The 25,371-nt window shown below is 29.5% G+C and overlaps 1 protein-coding gene across 1 annotated transcript in view; it reads right to left on the bottom strand.

Annotated features, from left to right (window-relative positions):
- Ca-alpha1D (Ca[2+]-channel protein alpha[[1]] subunit D) overlaps positions 1 to 25,371 on the bottom strand; it is a 148,839-nt gene that overhangs the window by 34,647 nt on the left and 88,821 nt on the right. The window contains exon 17 of the mRNA XM_065514681.1: positions 8,125 to 8,232. Coding sequence (XP_065370753.1) covers positions 8,125 to 8,232 — 108 coding nt within the window. The remainder of the gene's footprint in view (positions 1 to 8,124; positions 8,233 to 25,371) is intronic.

The raw sequence follows: 25,371 nt of genomic DNA on the forward strand, positions 1-25,371 counted from the left end.
ATATAATTTATATATGTCGGCTCAGTAGTTTCGGAGTTATAACAACAAATTGAAGCAAAAAATATATATTTTACGTGAAAATAGCAAATTTTTTTTGTTTTTAAAAAAAAATCTATGCGTAGAATTTAAAAATTTTACCATTTTTGTACTACCACAATACTTCAAAATTGTGTAGTGGTTTAAAAAGCCTCCAAAATTGTTTCGATTTTGTTGCCCTGTGTTATTAATAAAAGCCGAAAAGGGTACATAATAATCGTCTTGTTACTTAAGGTTTTGTATATCAAAGCCAAGTTTTCCATGAATATTATAACTATTTTAAAAAATAAATGGGGGTATATTGATGTTGTCACTCCGTTTGTATACATATGATATTTGAGTAACATGGAAAAATTTGTGTGAATTTCTTTTTCAAAAACAGTTTCTTGTTATAATGGGTAACACATACCAGAAAAATAAAATAGTTTTTGTCAGATAATTCAATAATTATATGAGATGTTAACTATTATATATAATTACTTTGAAGTCCTATAACTCCTAAAATAAGAGAAACCGGACTTATGCTTATAATTTGAAGATTTATCAACACTAAGGTACACCCTCAATGTGTGGAAAAATGCAAAAATGGTTTGAGTGAGGTTAGGATAAAAACAGAAATTTACAAAGATTTAGCTCGATTGGTTAAAATTAGCGTGCCACACGAGTGTTTAAGTTTGTGAGAACGAAATTGGTGGAAAATGGATAGAAAAGGCTCATAACTACTCAGAGGGAGGTAAAATGTATGAGCAATTATTTTTGTATCCCCAATATTTTTGCTTGATATGCTCATTGAGTATTTATTATATTGTATAACATAAAAGCCTTTCTGAGTCCATCTTTTTTTCGAATAATTAAAAAAATGTTTAATAAAATGTTGATTTTTTTTAGAAATATTTTATTTTCCAATAAAATTTAATATTAGTAAAGAGTTCTAAGAAAGTATGGTCGGCCAAGTCCGACCATGTAATACCCTGCAGTAAGAAAATGAGCTGAATTTTGTGTAACTAACCATTTTTTTACGATATTTATGCTCCTTTAAGTGATTTTCGTAAGAGGGCCTTATATGCAGTGTTGCCAATTCATGGTGAACAAAAAGGCTAAAAAATGGCTAAAAAGGGCTAACATTTTTAATTAAAAAAAATACATACATTTGACACAAAAAATAACTTAGAATGTTACATTTGGCTATGCCGAATAGACAAACAAAATGTATGAATATAACACACGTTCAAATGCAAGAAAATAAGAATATTTATTCCTGTATGTTGATCCTTAACTTTAAAATAACGTAATATGGGGCCACACGTATATCATATGCCGATGTTTTTAAAGCCTCGTATTTATCACCTGGCCTGCAAATGCTCCTAGGCAAATTTTTTTATATGAAAGACAAATTATGTATAAAGTAATCCTTTGTGATAACTTCGATGAAGAATATTTTGATAAGTGAATATTTTCAATCAAATAAATGTTGTGCTGATGTAATCCCAAATAAATTTTTTGTCATAGATGATGCCATTGAAATACAAAAATGTAGTTTTCCTTGTTATTTTCTTGGGCTACTATGTTTTAACAGTAAAGACGAACTATTCACTCTCACAATATACTTTTAAATAACACACCTTAAAATAACAGTCTCATTTTTTAATTTTTCGCTCACAGTTTGTATGTTTTAATTAAAAATTACTAAAAGATCAATACGTTAATGTACATAAAATAATGTGTCTAACATAAACAAAAAATATGAACTGTAATTCGGTAATTCCCTATATTAAAAAAAGTATAAAAATTTTCCGATCCAATACCCATGTTTCAGGTAAAAAATATTTTGTTTCGATCCGATCCACATTCACAGATTTTATACTTGGTTTTTATTTCCAGTTTTCCTGAAAATTATTTTTTTCTGGTTTGGAGATAGAGGATAAGTTTGTTCTAGAGAAATATTGGGGATACAAAAATAATGGGGGTTGCTCATATGTTTTACGTCCCTAGGGGTAACTCCTGAGTAGTTCGATCTCACGAACTTTAACCCTCGTGCGGCAAGCCAATTTTTAACCGATCGAGCTTAAACTTTTGTAAATTTTTGTTCATCCTAACCATACACAAAACTGCCCTTTGTTTTTTGAAAAATTTAAAATAAAAGAATTAGGTCCACCTTAATCAGCACCAAACAAATCTATATATATAAAAATGAAATGGTCCATGTATGTAATGGCATCACATGAGAACGGCTGGAGCGATTTGACTGATTTTTTTATTTTCGATTCGAAATTTTCAGGAGATGGTTCATAAAAAAAAAATTCAAAAATTCCGGGTAAATTTCGGCATTTTTCTTTTTTTTTGCAGTACAAATTTAGATATTTTATTTGCAAATAAATAAGAAACTTGACGAACTAACATTAGTAAATGCTACTGGGCGAAGCCGAGGAGATTTTTGTTTACACAATTTTACCACTTTAAGTCGATTTCCAGCAAAGGATCTCTCTTATCCCATTGGTCTCAAAATTAGCATCAGTAAGTTTTAGCAACTATCCATAGCAAATACATTTTTCTAAGGGCGGATCTAATGTACCACCTACGAACAATATGAAATTCGATTTACGTCATCATTTACCGAAACCACTCACGACGTAAATCTAGAGATTATTACTGAAGACCAAGTTGATAAACAAAATTTTTTTAATATTTGGGATTTATTCATGACAATTCTAAATATGTACATAAGATTTTGCTGTATTTTATTGAAAAATACCAAATGTTCAATAATTTTACATATGATCCTGGCAGTGAAAGGTTCAACGTTTCCCATTTGGAGTGAAACAGGCTATTAGTTAATTTGAGATAATGATATCCAACTTATGATTTAAATTTTAGTTTTTTCCCGAAATAATTAAATATCAATTGACGTTGTTGAAGTTATTTACCGAACTATATTTGTACCAAGTAATGAATTAAAATGCTAATACATATATATAATTACTCTTAACTACTTGCACATTGGCATATTAATGCATTAAACACATTCAAGACAACAGGCTACACGAACACAAATTCTGCTGGTTACAGTTGTAGTCGTGTGGCAGCTACTGAATTATTTTAAAGACGACAGCTACAAAGTAAACAGCTGATTAATAATTCAGTGGTGCCACTTTAATAAAAAATAACCGTACAAAATTCCAAAGTAATTAAGACTGAAACAATTATTTTGAGTAAAAATATATATATGGTTATAATTAATTATGTACCTGTTATTAATTTATTTCAATATGGTTATCAGAAACTTCTCTTAATTAAGTAAAAAAAATATATTTTTTTAAGCACTAATTTGATTTACATTATTTTTATTATATTAGCAACACTATTTCTGTTTTGTAGTTGACAAAAATAGAAATTAGCCTAATTCGGCTACATCGGCATGAGTAGTCGTGTGGCCGTGTAGCTGTGCTGTCGTTAAAATAATCGTCTCCATATAAACGTGTGCATTTTATTTTTGACAGATTGAAGTTGATAGCCTGCTGTCTTGAATGTGTTTAATGCATAAGTCATTATTTTAACTCGACAATGTCATTGGAGGTAAGTACTTACCACTAACGCTTACACATAGGAAGTTAAATAGGTTATTACGATTAAATCTATTACAAATTATCTTTAAAAAATTATTCTAGATTTATTTTCTACGAGATAAAATAAAAAAATATTTCAAATCAATTTGGATTAGATTTCAATTAACAAATATGTAATCATGAATGAATGTATTTATGAATTTCGTAAGCAAGTAATTATATATATATATGAGATTATATGTATATCAGACCTTACCAAACTGCTTCTAAGTAATGTAGATGGTAAGAAGAAGTCTTTGAAAATTTGTTCTGTAATTGCAAGTCATTACCAAGTTTTTTATTTAGGGGGGAGTTAATAGTAACTAGGGGGCGGATTTATATAAATGCATGTTTTTTCTCGAACGTGCAAATGCTAATATAGACTAATTATAATAATAGATAATTATCTATCCGCTGTCAACTGGCATCGATTTGTAAGCATATTTTCCCAATTTTTAATAACGAATCTTGTTAATGATTTAAATATTAGAAAACTGAACATTTTTCAAACAAATGTTGTCGATTAAATTCTTTCTACATCAAGAAACTGACTTTAAGTCTTCATCATTTCTCTATCAGCTATTGAAAATTTCATTTCTAAATATTTGGTTTCAAAACTGTTTACATATTTTATTAAAATAGCTATCAACAATTTATTAATTGTACATTCTACACAGTCATTTATTACGAGATGAAATTAATGGCGGGATTCTGCTTTATCCATTACCCATGTTCTTGAAATTAGCTTTTTCGATTTGAATCAAAAGTCAAATAGGTGTTCTGACAAACGTTTTTAAAACGCTAGTGTATACTGAAACGATTTGGACTATTTTATTAAAACTGCACTTTAAATAGAAAATGAAATGAAGCGCAATTTTATGTTTTATTTTAAGAAAATCTTGCAAAATTTTTTCACGATTTTAATTAAAAATGTATATGGGGCATTTCGTGTCAAGTGAGCCACTTTTGAAATCGATGTCATTCGATCGGAATGAAACAAGATCGGTCGAGAACTCTCTGAGTTAGAGGTCAAAATTTGATATTTTGGCAAGAAGGTTTATTGTTCTTAGCAAAATGTGTCCCACATAATTTAAATAGCTATTTCTTCAATCTTTCGAAAAAAAATATTTAAAAAAAAATAAAAAATGTTTAATATTTTTTTTCCAAAATCAAAAACTTTTTTGACTTCTTTTTTCAAAATGGGCCCTTTTTATTTTTTTTTAGATATTTTCTTGAAGAACTATTTGGTCGCTTAGTGGGATGCGAGTGGGATATCTATCAAAATAAATATTTTCTAACTCAAGGCATACAATTATTGACTTTTTTTTGCAAATTCAAATTTTTTTTTTCAAAATGGGCCCTTTTTAAAAATTTTTTTTTTGCTAAAAATATTTTGATTTTTTTTAAGTATATTTAGGCACGTTCTTTCCAATAATAAATGCATGAAAATCCGCCCCTATTAATAACATTCTAAAGAGAATAATATTCTGATATTATCAACATTTTGTAGAATTAGTTTAACAAAATTTTACTTCGTTATGTCTTTTATATAGCAGAATGTTTCTGTGTATATTTTAATACTATTGTAACTTATCCGATTTGACTCATCGTTGTTGTGTTATACCAAATGTCTACTAAGTTGACCCTGAATTTGAATTTTTTCGTTGCTTCCAAGTAAAAATGGTTCTTCGTTATCTAAATTCTAAAAATTAGAGCAACATCGGATATATATTGCACAATTGATTATATATTTCGATTGCAATATTTTCCATAAAATTAATGCTTAAAAAATTGAATTTCCAGTTTTTCATTTTCATGTTTAAATATAAAAATTTTCTGACATAAAATCATAAAATTTCGTGCATATTTCAAATCCCAAATTTTCAATTATCAAAATTATTTTAAACAGGTAATAGTGCATTTACACCTACGCCATAAACATGTTATAAGTTGTTTATGGTGATGAACTAGTTTGAGAAACTTGTTTATCCATACAAAACAAAACCAGCTTTTGAGATAAACTAGTTACATACAACGAGTTTTTGCTAATGCAGCTCTGTTTTTCAACATTTTTCTGGCAACGCTGGTAACATTTGACATTTGCTCAAAAATATAAAAACAGTTTTCTTTTAAAAATAGCCAAACTGTAAGAAAAAGTTTAAAAAATATATTAAAATTTGTTTTTTTATGCCGAATTTTATATACCCTTCACCAAATTATACTTCAAAACACAAATTTTAAATATTTTTAGGTAAGCAAATTTTTTTATTCCAAAGTTGTTATTTTAATTTTTTTTCGAATTTTTTTTTTTCAATTAAATTTTTTTTTTTTAAATTTAAAAAAAATTTTTTGGTTAAAAAAAAATTCGGGTTAAAATGTTTTTCCGATTTCGACCCATTGTAGGTCCAACTTACTATGGTCTTATATACGTCGTTGCAAAGGTCTTTGAAATATCTATCATTAGATATCCATAGTGTCTATATTAATGACTTAGTAATCCAGATATACATATGTAAAAAATAGGTAAAAAATCGAGGTTGTCCCGGTTTTTTCCTCATATCTCAGCCATTTGTGGACCGATTTTGCTGATTTTAAATTGAAAACTTCTCGAAAGCATGTCTGACAGAATTATTGAAGATTTGGATCCCGAAGATATCAGGGGTCTTCAGAAAATTGATTTCAAGAGACAGACGAACGGACAGACAGACAGACAGACAGACAGACAGACAGACAGACAGACAGACAGACAGACAGACAGACAGACAGACAGACAGACAGACAGACAGACAGACAGACAGACAGACAGACAGACAGACAGACAGACAGACAGACAGACAGACAGACAGACAGACAGACAGACAGACAGACAGACAGACAGACAGACATGGCTTAATCGACTTCGCTATATATAAGGATCCAGAATATATATACTTTATAGGGTCGGAAAATATACATTTTGTAGCCTAGTTTCTAATATTTAATTTTAGATTGTTTCTGAAAATTTATCTTTTTTTTTTTTTGGTCTGAAGCTCTAATGGGTTGGAATGGATGTCAGAAAATGTTTATATTTTATTTATATCTATGGTTAATTGAAATACAAAATCTAATTTTAATAGTATTTCATTGTTTTGGCCCAAAACTTTTGACCCCTAAACGTTATCCGATTTTGCTAAAACTTTTGAGTTTTAAAAAATAATTCTACAAAATATTTCACAGGTGTCGCGAATATATACGTACATACATATATGTTAAAACATTGTTTTAATTTAATGTTTTATTTTATTTTACTATTGAGCTCCCCTTTTTGTTTAATATATTGGGTGTATGACTTAAGGTATGGTCACACATGACAAATATTTGACGAAAAAGACGTAACCATTAAATAAAATATATTTGAATTCTTTTATTAATTTATTTCAAAAACGTATGTTATTTAGGATGATTCAAAATAAATATTTATTTGTATTTTATTTGAAAATACTCGCAAGGGTAAACAACATCAAACAAATTTGTACTAGAATAAAGTGGTTACGTTTTTTTTTTTTTGAATAAATATTTGGCGTGTGTGACCATCCTACCTTTACAAGTGCGGGATTTACAATAGATGGCGTATTTTTTGAATGTGGTTTTAGGTTTTAATAACTTAAATTGGAGGCATTACTCCAGGAAGACTGTTGTCAAACTCAACAAGAGCTTGCAAAATCATTGGGACCTACTCAAGCAGCAGTTTCAAAACGTTTGCAAGCAGCCGAATTCAGTGGGTACCATAGGAATAGAGAGACCTTGAAACACGATTTTGTCCGAAATGCACCGAATCATTACATGCGATGAAAAATGGATCCATTACGATAACCCGAAGCGTAAGAGATCGTATGTGAAGCCAAATATCCATGGCGCTAAGGTAATGTTCCGTATTTGGTGGGACCAAAAGGGTCCTATTATTATGAGCTGCTTAAATCTGGCCAGACCATCACAGGGAACATGTAATGAACGCAACTGATTCGTTTGAATATGAGGCCAGACATGGAACCGTAATATTCCATCATGTCAACGCTAGGCCACATGTTGCAATACCTGTTAAAATACTATCGTTAATCTCTCTGGGATACGCTTCACAGAACAAAGTATCCGAAAAGGACTTGATTCGTTCTTGGCCTCAAAAGATGAGGTGTTCTTTTGCCTCGTAATCCATATGTTGCCAGAAAGATGGGAAAATGTCATAGCTAACAACGGCCAATACCTTGAATAAATTTATATTGTACAGATGTTTCAAAATTATTTAAAAAAAATCACACATTTTTTAAGTCATACACTCAGGGCCGTTCCTCATAGGACGTATTGCCAACATATATTGTGCATTTTTGAAAGCCACCGACTGTAAAATCTTGCATATGTAATTTGTTCCAACTTTTGTGGGAAAAAATCCGGCGACTTTAATATAATTTGTAGATCATGTTTGTTTCAAATGCTAACATTTATAATTTACCTTGAAGAGTTGAACTCCGATGACAGCAAACATAAATTGTAGCAAGTAAGTAACCAACATTATATTACCTATCGTTTTTATGGCTACCACAACGCATTTCACTACATACTTAAAAGTCATAAATACAATCCATTTCGAAATATTTAAAAAAATATTGAAAGTTTCAAATCAAAGTAAATAAAAACGTCGCACCATTATTATTTGTATTTTACACATAATACACACGTACGTACATAAATAAATAAATAATAACGGGTGTAGGGTGTGCGTGGTCGGGGTCGGGGTCGTGTGAGTTATATACAACACACACACAACATTAATAAATCAAATACACACACGGATAAAGGGGTCAAAAAACAGTAAAGCAAAATTAAAAAAATTTATTAAAATTTTATTAAAAAGACAAAAAAATAATAATGAAAATGAAAATATACGTAATTAATTAAAATAATATAAATATATACATAAGTGTTGTGTAGTTTATCAAAGTGCATTAATTTTGTAATATTTTTTGGTTTTGTTTATTTTTTTTTTGTTTTTATATGAAAAGAGACAAAAGAGAAAAATAATAAGATTTTTGTTAATTATAAGGATATTTTGGATTTAGTTATCTATAAATATATTAATTATTTCACACATATTAAGATATACAATAATAAAAATTACACACTTATGCAAATAAATATATAATCATGTTTAATATAGATAGATACTGGATGTCATATTTAAAATATTCACAATAAAAACAAAAAAAATAACACAGAAACCCTTACTTTCTGTGTGTGATGAAATTACATTTATAGTTAATAACTAGGGGCGGATTTTTCATAAATAAAATTATGAGCCTAAGAATATGCTTTATTAAAAAATAATTATTAAAGCATGAATACAAAGAAACAGAACGAGTATTGCTCTATTTTGTTTTTGTTGTAATAACTATTCCGTTTAACAGATTTCTTTAGTCGCATACATTTATTTATAAATGCATGAATATCCGCCCCCTATTAATAACTAAAGGTCACGGTGCACTATAATACAGAATCGTACGATTTTATCGATGATACAACTGAAAGTATTATGTCCTAGTCAAATAAACTAAAATAAAGCCACTAATGCTACATAGTAGGGGAATTTTACAACAAAAAAATAAAAAATTTAAATAAATCTTTAATTTTAATACAACTAGGCTATATATCTGGGCTATTGAAGGGATATAGCTAAAAATTTAAGTTTTGAATTTGGTGCTTATAACCATCAGGGGCGAGTTCACTTCCAGTATAATCAAATTGCATCCTAAATAATTTTCTATTTTTGATCATTACACCTATAGATTATCTATTCGCATTCATAAAAATTCTAAACGGTTAATAAGATTAATTATAACAAAATTTCTATTTAATTATTTGAAAGACCCCAAAGTAAAGAACATTGGGTATATGTATTTCTTAACAACATTGTCTGTTTTTGATACGATTTGTAATCTACAAGTTATGATACAAAAAACCTCTTTTAGAAAATTTTTATTTTGGAAATAAATCGGTAGCTCTTAGGGTTCCTACGCGGGACAAATTTCCCGGGAATTCTCGGGAATATTTTTTTGTTAATTTTCATAAAAGTTTCTTCCAAAAGTAACAATTTTCAGATTAGTTTCGATGGCCAAATTTGTTGCTAATTGTATCATTCTATTATATCCATAGATATTTCGGTTCTAGCAACAGATAACACAGGTCAACAGCAAAAAAAGGCTTCACTAACCACTATATAGATTTGATGCATCATGGTTACGTACAAAAAGTACAAAAATGGTAAAATTTTTCAATTCTATGGATAGATTTTGTTTTAAATTTTTTTTTCTAAAATTGTGAATTTGTTTAGATGTTTCTCCACATAATTTATGATAACTCAAAAAGGCTTACGGCCATTTTCACAATGTACGATTATTTCATTTTAACCGGAAAATTAACTAACTGTCGGTTTGTTTAACGGGGACCATTTAACCAACGGTTACCGATTTACGTTTCACCATCATTTGATTACTTAACCAAAGCATTCAGTAGAAAGTATGGCAATAATGCATACATTTGTTTACGAAAAATAGTGTAATGAAAGATTGAAATATAAAAAATTGTCTAAAAGACGGCATAAAAAATAATAGTTTGTGTTTTCTTAGTGGTATAATAAAAAAAAACATATAAAACTCAAAAATATTAAGGTACCTAACTGTAAAATTTACAGAACAAACTGAACAACAATTACCGAAAACCAACAAGCAAAAGTGCACATTTGTTGTTTGGTTTGTAAGTCCAATATCCGGGTGGTATATGGATCACCCCGTGCAAAATTTACTTTTCTTCGCTTTACACTTTTAAAAATTATAAATATTACAAAAATATAAATGTTTTTCCATGTTCTTTTATTATATTTCTTACAATTAAGATGCTAACCGGCGAAATTTGTTCGGTTATATTTAACAGCAACTTTGTTGTTAAATAGTGTCAATTAAGAATTAATCGTACATTGTGAAATTCAAATTAGCCTAACTTGCGGTTAAAGTTCACGTTAACTTTTAATCGTACATTGTGAGAATGGCCGTTAGTCCGATATTATTAAGGTAAACTTAGAAAAGTTCAAATTTACATAACCTTTAATCTGTTTATATATTGCATTTTAATCGGCTCAATAGTTTCCGAGTTATAATAACAAATTGAAGCAAAAAATCTATTTTTTACGTGAAAATAGCAAAACTTGTTCAGGTTTATTACTATGTCGCAAAGCCGCATATAATAGCAACAAAATGAGATATCGATCATACAAATCGATTGATTCTTTTCAAATTTATTCACAATTAAGTGAATTCGTTAATTTTCACAAAATTTAACTATTTTGTTTGATATACATAAAATTGAGTAGTTAATGTTCTTCTTTAGATTGATTGAATGTTGAAAGCATTTTCCCCATGCTATGTACAAATTTTTAATGATATATATATATATATATATATATATTAATCGGCTCAGTAGTTTCGGAGTTATAATAACAAATTGAAGCAAAAAATATATTTTTTATGTAAAAATATCCAATTTTTTTTTTGTAAAAAATCATGAAAAACCGAAAGATGTTCAGATTTATTGCCTTATCGCAAAGCCACATGTAATAGGAACAAAATGAGATATCGATCATAAAAATCTATGGATTATTTTCGAATTTATTCACAATTAAGTGAATTCAATTATTTTCAGAAAATTGTATGTGCATACAAGCGTGTTCTTTGAATGTAAATTTTACATGTGTTTTGTTTTTGTTAAACTTTTTGTTACAAGTCCTAAAAAAGGACATATAACATTCAAACACACTTCTTCTTAACTGTTATTAGATGATCTAATAACAGTTAATTTAAATCATTATAATTCATAGCAATCAAGGACTTTAGAACGTTTTTTGTATCTCCTGTAATATACTAAGCTAACGAAATGATAAATAGAAACAATCAAACTCAGACGCAAGTCCGTCAACCACAAAACCAAAATATGAACCCAGAAGTAAGAGAGCAAACGCCAATTTTAAATTTTACCCGACTAGAATCTACAATAGAAACTCTTGTGCAATCGGTAAATAACTTTACAAACTCAATGAGTAACATGATGCAAGAAATGCTTAAGATGCAATCAATGTTATTGCAGGCTGTGCTTAACAGACCATGAACTGCCTAAGAATATGTTTTAGGAATGCAAACGGCATACGCCAACACAAAAACGAACTCGAATATTTTTTAAGAAACCAACAAATTGATGTAATGCTGGTTTCTGAAACTCATTTTACGTCCAGAAGTTCATTTCGAATAACTGGATATGTATTATATGACACCAAAGATCCCAGAGGTAGAGCATGCGGATTCTCGGCAATTTTAATAAAAGCTCGAATCAAAGACTACTTAATGTGTGATCTTTGCGAAGATTATCTTCAAGCTACTACAATCTATCTTGAAGATTTTCATCGTAACTTAGTGATTTCGTCGATATACTCACCCCCTAGATTTTCAATCTAAGCCCGTTTCCTGGCTGCTGGCGATTATAATGCTAAGCACACATTCTGGGGATCACGACTGATTACCTTTAAGGGTCTTGTTTTGAAATGATTCAAATTGAATCCTCGCTGAAACTATCTTGTTACTTTATTGAGCCCCCGAGAAATTGTATCCCCGACCATTGTAGCTCCCAAATGAAATATCTTCCAATGAAATAACTCCCAATGAAATAATTCCCATCAAAAATGAAATAATTCCCAAACTTGAAAAATGAAATAACTACCAAAGGGTAAAATGAAATTACTCCCAATAATCGGCGGTTTCATAATTTTAAAAATATTAGTCCCAAAAAAGCGAAATAACTCCCAATGAAATAAATCTGATTTTGCAAAGTAGAACCCAACAAAAATGAAATAACTCCCAATACAATGAAATAACTCCTAATTCCCAAAATAAAATGAAATAAAACCCAACAAAAATATCATTGGGAGTTGTTTCATTGGGAGTTATTGCATTATGAAATAACTCCCAACAAAAAATTATGAAATAACTCCTTATGCGTTAGGAGTTTTTTCATAATGAAATAAGTCCTAAGTTGTATGAAAAATTTGTTGGGCGTTATTTCATTTTTTCGTGGGGAGTTATTTCATTTGGGTGTTATTTCACGGTACCATCACTCTCTTATCAATTTCGATAAAAATATCAAACTGGCTGCTCAACATGCTACCCAAACCCCCCGACAATTCAGATATAATAGAATTAATTCTGCAGATGTCGAACGGCTCTTAAATGAAAAAAGAAGAGTTCGAAGAGAGTGGCAATTGCACAGATCCCCTCAACTCAAATCGTAGCTTAAAGATTGTATAAAAAAACTTAAAAAGCTCTTGGAATTTCGAAAAATGGAATCATTGAATAAATATTTAGAAAGCCTGGACGCAACCCCGCAATCGGATTACTCATAATGGCGAGCAACAAAAAGTCTTAAAAGACCCGTTATATGTAAGTCCCCCTTGCGAAATTCAATTGGCGGTTGGGCAAGAAATGATACTGAAAAAGGGAATCTGTTAACCATTTAAAAAAGTATTTACACCGAACACATCTAACGAAGAAATTGAGTTGCCACCTGTTGTACCCCATTTTGGAGCAGCCGTACGCCTACGTTTTGAGATTCGAGAGATTGAAAAGGCTATTGTTGACTTAAATTCCAAGAAAGCACCTGGTATTGACAAAATCATTAACAACATGCTTATGGAGCTACCCCGGATAGCAATAAAAATAATTCTTTTTATTTTTAATGCTATATTACGACTTGAATATTATCCTCCAGAATGGAAGGTTTCACTGGTTACCATGATGCCCAAGCCGGGAAAAGATCACATAAAAGTAGAATCATAATATATCAAAGCTATTTGAGAAGATACTTATGAACAAATTGTACCCGATGTTAACTGAAAACAATTGTATTCCGAATCATCAATTTGGATTTAGAAGAAAACACAGTACTATCGAACAAATCCATAGACTTGTAAATATTGTGAAAAAAACGTTTGAAGAAAATAAATATTGTTCCGCACTCTTCATCGACATTTCTCAAGCGTTTGATAAGGTATGGCATTAGGGTTGCCAGATTCAGATTTGCAAAAAGCTGACATTGGGGTCTAAAAAGCTGGACAAATCAATAAAAACTAGACATTCAAAAAATTACTGAGAAAATGTTAATTTTGATTTGTGTAAATAATTTTTATAAAATATATTTTTATCCATTGTAATCAACATATATTTGTACTACACGGTACATGGAAACATGGAAAACTACAAAGCGTGGGTTATAGGTTTTGTTAAGTACATTATAAATTGTGTCAAAAACTTTTTCGAAAAAGTTTATAAACTTTTGCAAATTTAAACCGATTTTAACAAATAATGTCTCGTTTTTTTCTATATACAATTTTCTTTAAAACATTGTACAAAAAAATATATTTTCATAGAAAATATCCATATTTTTAGCAGTTATTTAAAAAATTAGAATCACAATTAAATGTTTTCATTTCATTCCTTAAAATTTATTTAACTAAACTTAAATTTGTTCGGTTCAGTCCGTCATATACATATGTATATTATTAAATACTAAAAACACTGCCACTTTATTTCGTTTTTGAGCTTACGGATTTTACCCCCAGTAACACGAAGTCTGGTTATGTTTTAACTAATAGTTATACTGACAGTTTTCATACAGAAATAATTTTAACCGACAGTATAACTATGAGTTAAGGCATAACTAGACTTGGTGTTACTGGGGGTTAGCCAATTCCAAACCTAGAAGTTTGTAAACCATTTTGAAAATCTTTTCAAACTTCCTCTAAATTTGTTCGTATTAATATTCCAGCTCTAATCAGGTCGAATGACATTCGGTTTATTTCTTTAGTATAAAGATTGTTTAACCCTCCGGGGGGTGGGAAAGTCCCTGGGGACCTTTTTCATTTTCAAACTGAAATTACTCCTTGATGGTCCATGGGAAGTATACCCGCCCCCCACATGTATTCCAAGGAAATTTTATCTAGAATCAAAGCGATCCGACCAATAGTTTAGTTTCTATTGAGATTTAGATGTGCTTAGTACGTCAACGTGTGAAAAGGTACTTGTACTGAAATTTCAACAATATTTTTTTAGGCTTTTTTCTTATAAAACTTATAAAAAATTAATAATGTTATATATAAAAGAAAATTTTTTTTCTAACATTCATTATACATGTATAATTAGTAAATAATAAATCAAAACAAAAAAAATGTTTAAAAACTGCGCTTTCATATAATAGAAGTACAAGGTCCCTGTGGACCTATCACCTTTGGTAATAAAATAGTACCATATCATTTGACAAATCTCTTGGTATTTGTTTATAAACTTCACGAAGGCTGCAGTAATCGATATACATATGTTAAGTTTATCGTTATCTATTTCTTCAGATATTTGAAGGTTTTGCGGAAGTTTTTGTAAATCTACCCATGAAAATAGGTTTTTATTTTAAATTTAAAAATGCTATTTTTAAAAAAAACGATTTTCTAAATAGCTGACCGCTGTTTTTAAAAAGTCTTCTACTTCAGTCTTAAAAGTTTTTTGTTCATTAGGCGAATTTTTTTTAAAATGCTGTTAAGTGCATCTGATAATCCTTAACTTTTACATTCTTTCATATGACACGTATTCCCATAAAACTTTTTGGCATTTATTTTTTCCTTTCTTCAAAAAATACATACACTTTTTTGCATAAGTTATTACTGTGTACTAATTAGAAGTAAGTAAATTTTAAGTAATAAATAATATAGATATTATTGTCGAAAATTTGTATTTAGCTGGACAAATGAAATTTTAGCTTGAAACTGGACAGACATCAAAAAAGCTGGACAATCCATCCAAGTCCAGACAGGCTGGCAACCCTATATGGCATGGATGGATTAATATACAAATTGAGTCAAAATTTACCCGCAAACACACATAAGCTGTTGGAAAGCTATTTAACTGGTCGAACATTTAAGGTTAAAGAGGGAGACTTTTTAAGTACTGCACAATCCATTGAAGCTGGAGTCCCCCAAGGCAGTATCCTGGGAGCCTTTTTATATTTGATATATTCGTCTGATATGCCAACTAACAATCGCACTCATACATCAACATTTGCTGATGATACTGCTATTCTAAACATTCATGAAAGAAGCGTCTCGTTACTTACAAAATCACATATTTGAATTAGAAAAATGGTTAAAATAATTTGAAAATTAAAGTCAACGAGCAAAAATGTACACATATAACATTTACATTGCGTAGAGAATCATGCCCCCATATTCATATCAATAACCAAACAATTATTCAACAATCGGAAATGAAATACCTCGGAATACATCTCGATCGTCGCCTTACATGGAAAAGTCAAATAGATGCAAAGTTGACTCAAATGAAATTGTAATCAATTCAAATTAACTGGCTTATTGGCAGAACTACTACTTTATAACATGATCATAAAACCGATATGGTGTTATGGCATACAGCTATGGTGCACGGCCTCAGCGTCAAATGTAGAAAAGATCCAAAGACCCCAAAACAAGTTTCTAAGAATGATCACAGTTGCCCCCTGGTATATCAAAAACGCGAATATACACAAAGATCTAAACGTGCCCATTGTAAAAACTGAAATCTCGAAAAATGTACAAAAATATTAAAAAAAACTTAAAGTTCACCCAAACCCGCCGGCCCGCAACATATTAGATAACCGTGGCCACAATCGATTAAGAAGGAGGGACACATCAGACCTAATCTAGAAGGAAGAATGCCAATTTAATCAAAACAACACTGGCGGGACTAATTAAATAATAATTATTAGATATAAGATTTGAACCACTTATTGTTAGTTCATTAAATAATGAAGATACAATAAATAAATGAACATGAAAAAAAAAAATCTTAAGAAAAATTATAAAACATTTTAGTAATTAATTAATTAAAAATAAAAATGTTGTATCCTTTTTCTATTTTCTTTGTATGTTTGTTATCTAATTAGACTTAAGTTACTTATGTTCAATTCAATTTATCACTGTAAAAAAAAAACATGTTTGAGGTACCTTAAGAGACTTATAGTCTTATCTGTACTGAAATAAATAAATTAATTAATTAATTAATTATGATACCCGCAAATCAAATGAAGTGACCTGGTCACAAACGAACTCTAATGTACATGTTTAAATGTGAAGAAGTGTCCCAATTAGGCTTGCCAGATCGAAATCGGTAAAAAGCTTGACATTCAGAAGAAAAAAAATTTATTTTTTTGACGTTAAAGGAAAAAAATTGATTTTTTTTACAATTTAACCCTTTCGGGACTAGAAATCATGTTTAAGAGTTCATTATAATATTTGAATAAAAACATTACGGTACATGTCAGCGCATTAATTCAGCTTGAAAATTAATTTCACAACATTGTTGAAATTTGTGCAGTCGGCCACACAGTAGTATAGAAAAAATATAGAGGGAAATAAATCTTTGACTTCTAAACGCTTCGTTCAATTTGAGTGAAATTTGACATGCGCAAAGAGGAAGTCTTGTCGAGTTCAAGTTTTGAGTTTGGACCTCATGGACCCACTAGGGGCGCGGACAGGATTCCATTTTCAAAAAAAATATAAATAATCTCCTCGTCAAGCACTATAAAAAACCGTATCGTATCCATCAAATATTTACCACCATGCTCCAGTTTTTTGATATCAGAGTGTCCAAATATTTTCCGAGTTTCTAAATTTTTATTATGATGAATGGCTTGTTCGAAATATTAGTGGAGGTTTTAAACACCATTAAAGATACAGTAGATGCATTAAGCCGAAATGAAACCATTTTTCTGATAGGTGATGCTATAATAGGTGATATTATGAACAGCAGTTATCTAAAAATTCTAGATTTCTCAAAACAGCAAATGTATGAACGTCTATTTGACCACAATGTTCCCTCATCTGTTCAAAGCGATGATGATGAGGTTTCCGAAATACAAGTGGAGCTAAATTTTAAAAACCAATTAGAATATTCAATAAAATTTGAAAAGGAAAGCCCTAAATAATACATTTTGATTGTCTTTATAATGCTTTAATAACGCTAAAGCCAACACATGTTTAAAGCGAAAGAGTTTTCTCGTCGAATGACTAATTAGTAATTTTGACAAATCAATTTTTTAAAAAAATAGTTCTACATTATTTCTATGACATAATATATCATAGAAAAAATAGTATAACATTATTTCTATGATATGATAGCGGTATTCACAATGTAGAATACTTTCTATAGCGAAGTAGCAATAGAGCTGTTTAGCAGAAAACAAAATAAATTAGAACTACTTTTTTACTGCTTTACTCTTTTTAAACTATAATTTTGAATTTCATATTTTTGTTTTGAAATGAATTTAATTTTATTTTAAAATATGTATAATAGAGTTAATTTCAAAAATTTGATTTGCGGGTATCATAATTTTTCTGAAGGTTTTTGCGTAAATAAAAATAATGTCGTCTTTTTTTTGGAAATTTTTCACTACTTGTGGTGGTTCAACTCACCTAAACACGCGCATTTTGAGCACATTTTTCTGTAGAGCAAAAACTGTTGAATATACTGCAAATATGATTTCACCAATGGATTCTGCATTAAAAATTAATACAATTGATGTTTTTTGAATTCCTAAAATAGTTCCACTAACTCAAATAGTTCCACTAACTTTTTAAAAAAAATATTAAAAAGGATTTTTGATTTTTTAAAAACGCATGATGAAAATACATATTAAACTTATCAAAACGGTGCCATTATTTCCTTTCTATGACAACACGTTAAAAAATTATGTGGCTTTAAAAATGTTTTTCTAAGGCAAACTAATAAACAAATTTCTAAACTTTTTCTACCAAATTTTATTTTCTTGTTAAATAAATAACTTTCAAGCCTCATAACTTTTTAATGGTTAGTGATAGAAAGGAAATATTGGTGCCGTTTTGCTAAGCTTAAAATGCTTAAAATGCCTTTTCATCGCGTATGTTTAAAAAAACTAAAATTCTTTTTTTATTTTTTATGAGATTTGCGGAAAGTTTTACTAATATCGGAAAACGTCAATCCTTAAATCGTGAAGGTAAAAGGTAAATTTTTTCAATATTAGGAACTTTTCAAATGTTATATATTTCTGGGCCGATTTTGATGAAACTTAAGAAAAATATAACATGAAGTCTTGTATTTACAATAACAGCACAAAAATTAAAATTAACCCTTAATAGCACTTGGGGTTAACATTACCCTCTATACCAGGTTATTATAATGCATATGGGCATTTGCATTGTGAAATACGTGACAGTTGCATGCTTCAATGAGAAACAAAATTTAGAAATACTTAACTTTTTTCATTTCTTTGTATTTTTGTGTAAAACTTAAGTATGTAGCTCTGTATTTAGTAAAAGATAACAAAACAATAGAAAATGTAACAAAAGTAGTGACATTTTATTCCATGTTCGCATTATGACGATCACTGCGATATAGTAATTTCGAAAGTAGGCCGGCCTACTGTGATCTTTAGTTTGATGACAATGACAGTCATTTGGAAGATGGACAGTTTGACGGATATCATTTTAAGCGACAGAAACATTTGCAAACATCAGAAATTCAATGGCTTGAAGCGAGACAATCGCGTAAAAAGCGGGACGTTTTGGCAACACTAATATGTACATTAGAGTGACAATCAGTTGTATGGAAAAAAATTTTTGTTAAAATTTTGAAGAGTGCCGGGTGGAATATTGTGACACTAGGCCTAAATGTTAAGTGCTGAAAATTTGAGCCAAATCGGGCAACGATTTCTGGACGCGCATCGAGGTCAAAGTTCAGATATATGCAAAATTTTACTGTTAATATGGAATAAATAGGTGAAACTCGTTAACTTTCTGCATTGTTTTCTAGAAATATGTAGATTTATTTATATTAATGAATATTACATTAAAAAAAAAATTTGGAAATTAACCCTGTATCTCCTTTGGTTCAAAATGACCCAAAAACTGTATTATAGCCAAAATTAGAGAAAAATGCAAATTTTTCAGTTTTTGAAAAAATGTTGCTACTAAATAAATACTTTTGCAAGTAAAACCTATTCATAATATTATAGTCCTTGTAATTTTAAATATGTTCTGAAAGTTTTACTAAAATCGGAAAACGATAACCTTTGAATCGTGAAGGTCAAAGGTCAAATTTTTCAATATTTATAATTTCTAATGAAAAAATAGCGAAATGTTATATATTTTTGTGCCGATTTTCATGAAACTTGAGGAAAATATATATTGGGGTCTAGCATTTACAACAACAGTGAAAAAATGGATTTTAACCTTTAAGAGGACTTGGGTTCAAAATGGTTGTGTTTTTCGTGATTTTAAAAGTTGAGGGTAATTTGGACCCCAAGTGCTGCTAAGGGTTAATTTCCATTTTTGTGCTGTTATTTTAAATTCTGGACTTTATGTTATATTTTCCTTAAGTTGCATTAAAATCGGCCCAAAAATATATAACATTTCGCTATATTTTCATTAGAAATTCAAAATATTGAAAAATTTGACCTTTGACCTTCACGATTTAAAGGTAAACGTTTTCCGATTTTAGTAAAACTTTCAGACCATATTTAAAATTACAAGGACTATAATATTATGAATAGGTTTTACTTAAAATTTATAACAGTAAGGAAATTGGACTCATTCGCCTAAACATGGACAAAAAATTTGTTTTTCTTGAAAATCGCAAAATTTAAATCGCAGGTACGGAAAAACTGAAAGAGGTATTGACATAATTTTTTCATATTTTTATTCCCTATTTTGATCTCAATAAACCCCAATGTGATGATCGAAAAAATCTGAAATTTGTTTAACAAAATTTTTAAAAATTTGAAAATGGAGTTTTGAAACAGCCGTTAAAAAAAAATATTTTTTTTGGCCATACCTGCGAATAAGTTAACGGTATCCTACGAAGACTAAAACTCATATACAAGAAAATATGGACATATTTTAAGTAAAAATGAGCTTTTATTTTAATTTTTCTCGAAATATCATAATTCTTTTCCTAAATTTTTTGTTCAAGTGGCCTGAAACACGTTAATGGTCTGGCGAATTTGTAATAACTTTAACATTTTTTAATCAAATTTTGTCATTATATCTCATTACAACGACAATTACGTACATATTTCGATTCTTTTGCATTAAATTGCAAAAGTATTTATTAAGTAGCAAAATTTTTTCAAAAACTGAAAAATTTGCATTTTTCTCTAATTTTGGCGATAATACAGTTTTTGGGTCATTTTGAACCAAAGGAGATACAGGGTTAATTTCCAAAATTTTTTTTTTTAATGTAATATTCATTAATATAAATAAATCTACATATTTCTAGAAAACAATGCAGAAAGTTAACGAGTTTCACCTATTTATTCCATATTAACAGTAAAATTTTGCATATATCTGAACTTTGACCTCGATGCGCGTCCAGAAATCGTTGCCCGTTTTGGCTCAAATTTTCAGCACTTACCATTTAGGACTAGTGTCACAATATTCCACCCGGCACTCTTTGAAATCTAAAAAAAAATCGGCTGTCACTCTAGTATATACATTTGGAATTTTTTTTCGTGAAATGCGGCTGTAATTGTCGTGACATTTGTTATAAGACTGGTTTTGTAATTGATACACGGGCAACAAAATCGAAAAATTTTTGGAGGCTTTTTAAACCACTACACAATTTTGAATTTTTGTGGTTCCAGTTGTACAAATATGGTCCAAATTTTAAATTCTATGAAGAAGTTTTTTTTTATTTTTTTTTTTTCTAAAATTGCTGATTTTTGTAGATGTTTCTCCACATAATTTATAATAACTCAAAAAGGGTTAGTCTGATATTACTGAAATGAAATTGGAAAAGTTCAAATTTACATAACCTTTATGTTATGTAATTTATATACATATTGTTACGAAATTGTACTTGAATTCAAATATAACGATTTTAACGGCTGATTTAAAAGTTGCATAATGCTTTCAAATAGCAGTGCCCAAACTGTAACATATCTGTGGGCATTATTAACATTGAATAAAAGCTTTCAGTTGACCATTGATCGTAAGTATGGCAACGCTGTTTGCTTCGACCGTATATTCGAATTCGAATATTCAGTTAAAGAACATTGAAGAAAGTATACCACAGATGGCGTATGTATTAGAAAGCTCTAGAATATACGAGCTTTGACAGTTAAAGAGCAATCTAGAGTACAGATGGCAGTGTTATAAATAGTGGCAGAGGTTGCAGTAGTTAGTGGCTTTATCAGATACGCTTTTCGAATAAACATCAACTGAGTGCCTTAAAGTGTGCTGTATTTTTCAAGTGAATTCGTGTACATTATAAAGTGTGTCTGTATTTCTGCGATTTTATAAACGTGTATAAAAAAACATTGAGTGACTATTTAATTCTGTTGATGTACATTTTAAATAAATAAAGAGTTACAATTTTCAAACTGCTAAACGGCTTTTATTATCCGGTTTATTTAAAGGAAATAAGCAAACATTTTGAAAAGGTTAAAACGTAACAATATGTATTGCGGTTTAATTGGCTCAGCAGTTTCGGAGTTATAATAACAAATTGAAGCAAAAAATATAGTTTTTACTCGAAAATAGCAAATTTTTTTGTTTTAAAAAACTCACGAACAAAACATAAATTTTAACAAAAACAAAACACATGTAAATGTACACTCAAAGTACACGCTTGTACGCACATACAATTATCTGAAAATAAACGAATTCACTTAATTGTGAATAAGTTCGAAAAGGCTAAAGGCTATGTAAATTTGAAAATTTTCTATGTTTACTTCAATAATATCGGTCTAACCCTTTTTGAGTTATCATAAATTATGTGGAGAAACATCTAAAAAAAATTACAATATTAGAAAAAAATTAAAAAAAAGCTTTAAAAAAAATTAGCAATTATTTTCCATTTATGTTACTTTAAAAAATTAACCTTTTTAATATTCTCTTGTTTTACGAGTTTAACAACAATTTTAAACAATAAAAAAATTGAAAAATATTTTTCCCGACAATGGCCCATTGTCGATAAACGTCTTCAAACTAAATAACACCGTGCTGGGGGCAAAATTAAAATATTTTGTAAATAAATCTGTCATTTCTAACTGGTTGATCGGATTGGCATGAAATTCCACACAGGCGTAGCAGTATTCGAGTTTATTTCTTGAATACGAAATCCAAAGACCCTTAGGATCGGCGATATGGGGTCTAAAAGCACCTTTTCAAACACTTTCGAATTTATTGTGGTTTGTCGAAAGATTTTAATATATTCATATAGCCCCTTGGTTTAGAAACTTTTGTTTTGGAAATAATTCGGTATCTTGGGAACTATTGGAGATATTATTACAAAATTTCACATGGTTAGAGCTGAGGTATTTTTGAGTACGAACTTACGTTCGTTCAGCTTCCTAGCGCTAATGGGGGCCAGTACGTAGCCCCTAACAGTTGGTCACCTCGGGTCTCAAATTTAAAAAAAAAAAGTCGCCAAAAATCCATTTATGGTCCGAATGAGCTGAAATTTTGAATATAAATAGTTCTTGAGAAGATCTACGCTTACAAGTGTAGGTTATCTCTATAAGTTGAAGAGATATTCAGGTTTATTGATTTATTTTTTTTAATTTTGCTCGATCTTTTTATGGTTTTTTAGACATGGCGGGCATACGGAAGGTTGAAATTTATTTTTAAAGTATCAGCTATATTTACCGTGTGATAGTAAAAACACTTAGTAAATATTTAAGAAACATATGAGGTTATACAAATATGGAGCTTTTTTGTGGATTGGTGCTTTTCCTTTTTAGAATTTTTAGAATCGTGTAGCAGAAACGCATTCTACGGAAAATTCTAAGAAATTTTCCCCAAGAAACCATAGGTCTAAAATCAAATCCTATCTTGCGCATTTCGACTTTTATCCAATAAAAAAAATATATATATACTGAAATATCATTGGATAAAAGTCGAAATGCGCAAGATAGGATTTAATTTTAGACCTATGGTTTCTTGAGGAAACTTTCTTAGAATTTTTCGTAGAATGCGTTTCTCCATTACGATTTTTTTACTTTTTTATCGTCCATACAATTCGACCCGGCCTAATACAGGGGCTAAAAATCTAAGAAATTGAAAACTTCTGCTATATTCAATTTTAAATTCACCTACTTTTGGATTCGTGCAAATTATTGATTTGAAATTTGATTTCTTATTTATTGTTTAACTAGCTGAACAAATTTAACCCAGATATGCCGATTGCTCGAGCTTGATCATTTTAAAATTACTTTTATATTATTTTGGAAGCAAATGAGAAATAAAAAACAGTTCAATTAGAGTTTTTTAAAAATTTATTGAAAAAAGTGGTTTTTTAAGTCTTCCAATATAGAGGACATTGGAGTCACAACAACAAAACTAAAACGCAATAATCAAACATTCATGCATATAACAATTAAGCTACTCTTCATAAATATAAATTCCAAAAAATATACTATTTATTCACTTGTAAATGTACAATATAGTATTTATTCACTTGTAAATGTACATAAATAGTAGCAAAAAATAATGCGATCACACAATCTCCCCTGAGGTATTGGTATTTTGATAAACATGACGTATCCTGTAAACAAGAACTACATGTAATACAGTCGGTATATCTGGGTTAAATAAAAAATTATATATTGTGTCTGAAATAATAAAAAAAACTGGGTCAAGGTATGAGAAATTTGAATTTAAAACTGCGTATAACTCAATAACTAACTATAAGAGATAAATTGCATACGTCACTACGTTTTTCATAGGCCTAATCGAGGACTTTAAGAATACAATTAAAATCTTTGATTTTCAACAAACCACAAAAATTCATAAGCGTTTAAAAATGTTGCGTGACCCCTCAACGCTTATCCTGAAGGGCTTTGGGGTCTGTCGTCAAAAACTAAAATCGAATATTACTCTGTTAAGCCTGTGTGAAATTTCATATCAATCCGATCAGCCAGTAAGAAATGACAGAGGCTTCAAAATAAGAGAGAACTTCGACTAACTATATGCAAATTTGAAAACGATGGCAAATTACTATATATGGCACCTACAAGTTAAGCTGTACACAAATTATATCTTAAAATGAAAATAAATATTTGTTGAAATTTCGGAAAGATCCGGTTTACAATCGGATCAAAAATATAAAATTAGTGTTATTTGAAATTTAGCATATAACCGATGTGCATGATTTGGGGCTTTGTTTCTTTAATTCCCCCACTGTGCATCGGATCTGACTTTTAAAAATGCGTTAACAAAGGAAACCGATGCAGCACGGATTAACATTATCTGATTGTACTGAAATTCTTAAAGTTTCAGCTTTATTCCAGATGTCATACTAAAACAGTCACGTATCCAGGTCAATAATTTTGTGTTAAATTAAAATTATATATTTCTTTTTTTTATACGAAATTCCTATCTCACCCCCTCTGGATCCGCGCCAGTACTAATACCAAGCACACTCCCACGAACTACAAAAAAAACTATAAGTAAAAAACAGTATAATGTACATACATACATACATACAAATATAAATATTTAATTCTAAGCTGCATACTTTTTCTACAACATTAATTAATTAATTAGTTATATAATTAATATACATACATATATTTAAGTTATATAGTTAAT

This window comes from Calliphora vicina, chromosome X (assembly GCF_958450345.1).
Source record: "Calliphora vicina chromosome X, idCalVici1.1, whole genome shotgun sequence".
Taxonomy (NCBI): Eukaryota; Metazoa; Arthropoda; class Insecta; order Diptera; family Calliphoridae; genus Calliphora; species Calliphora vicina.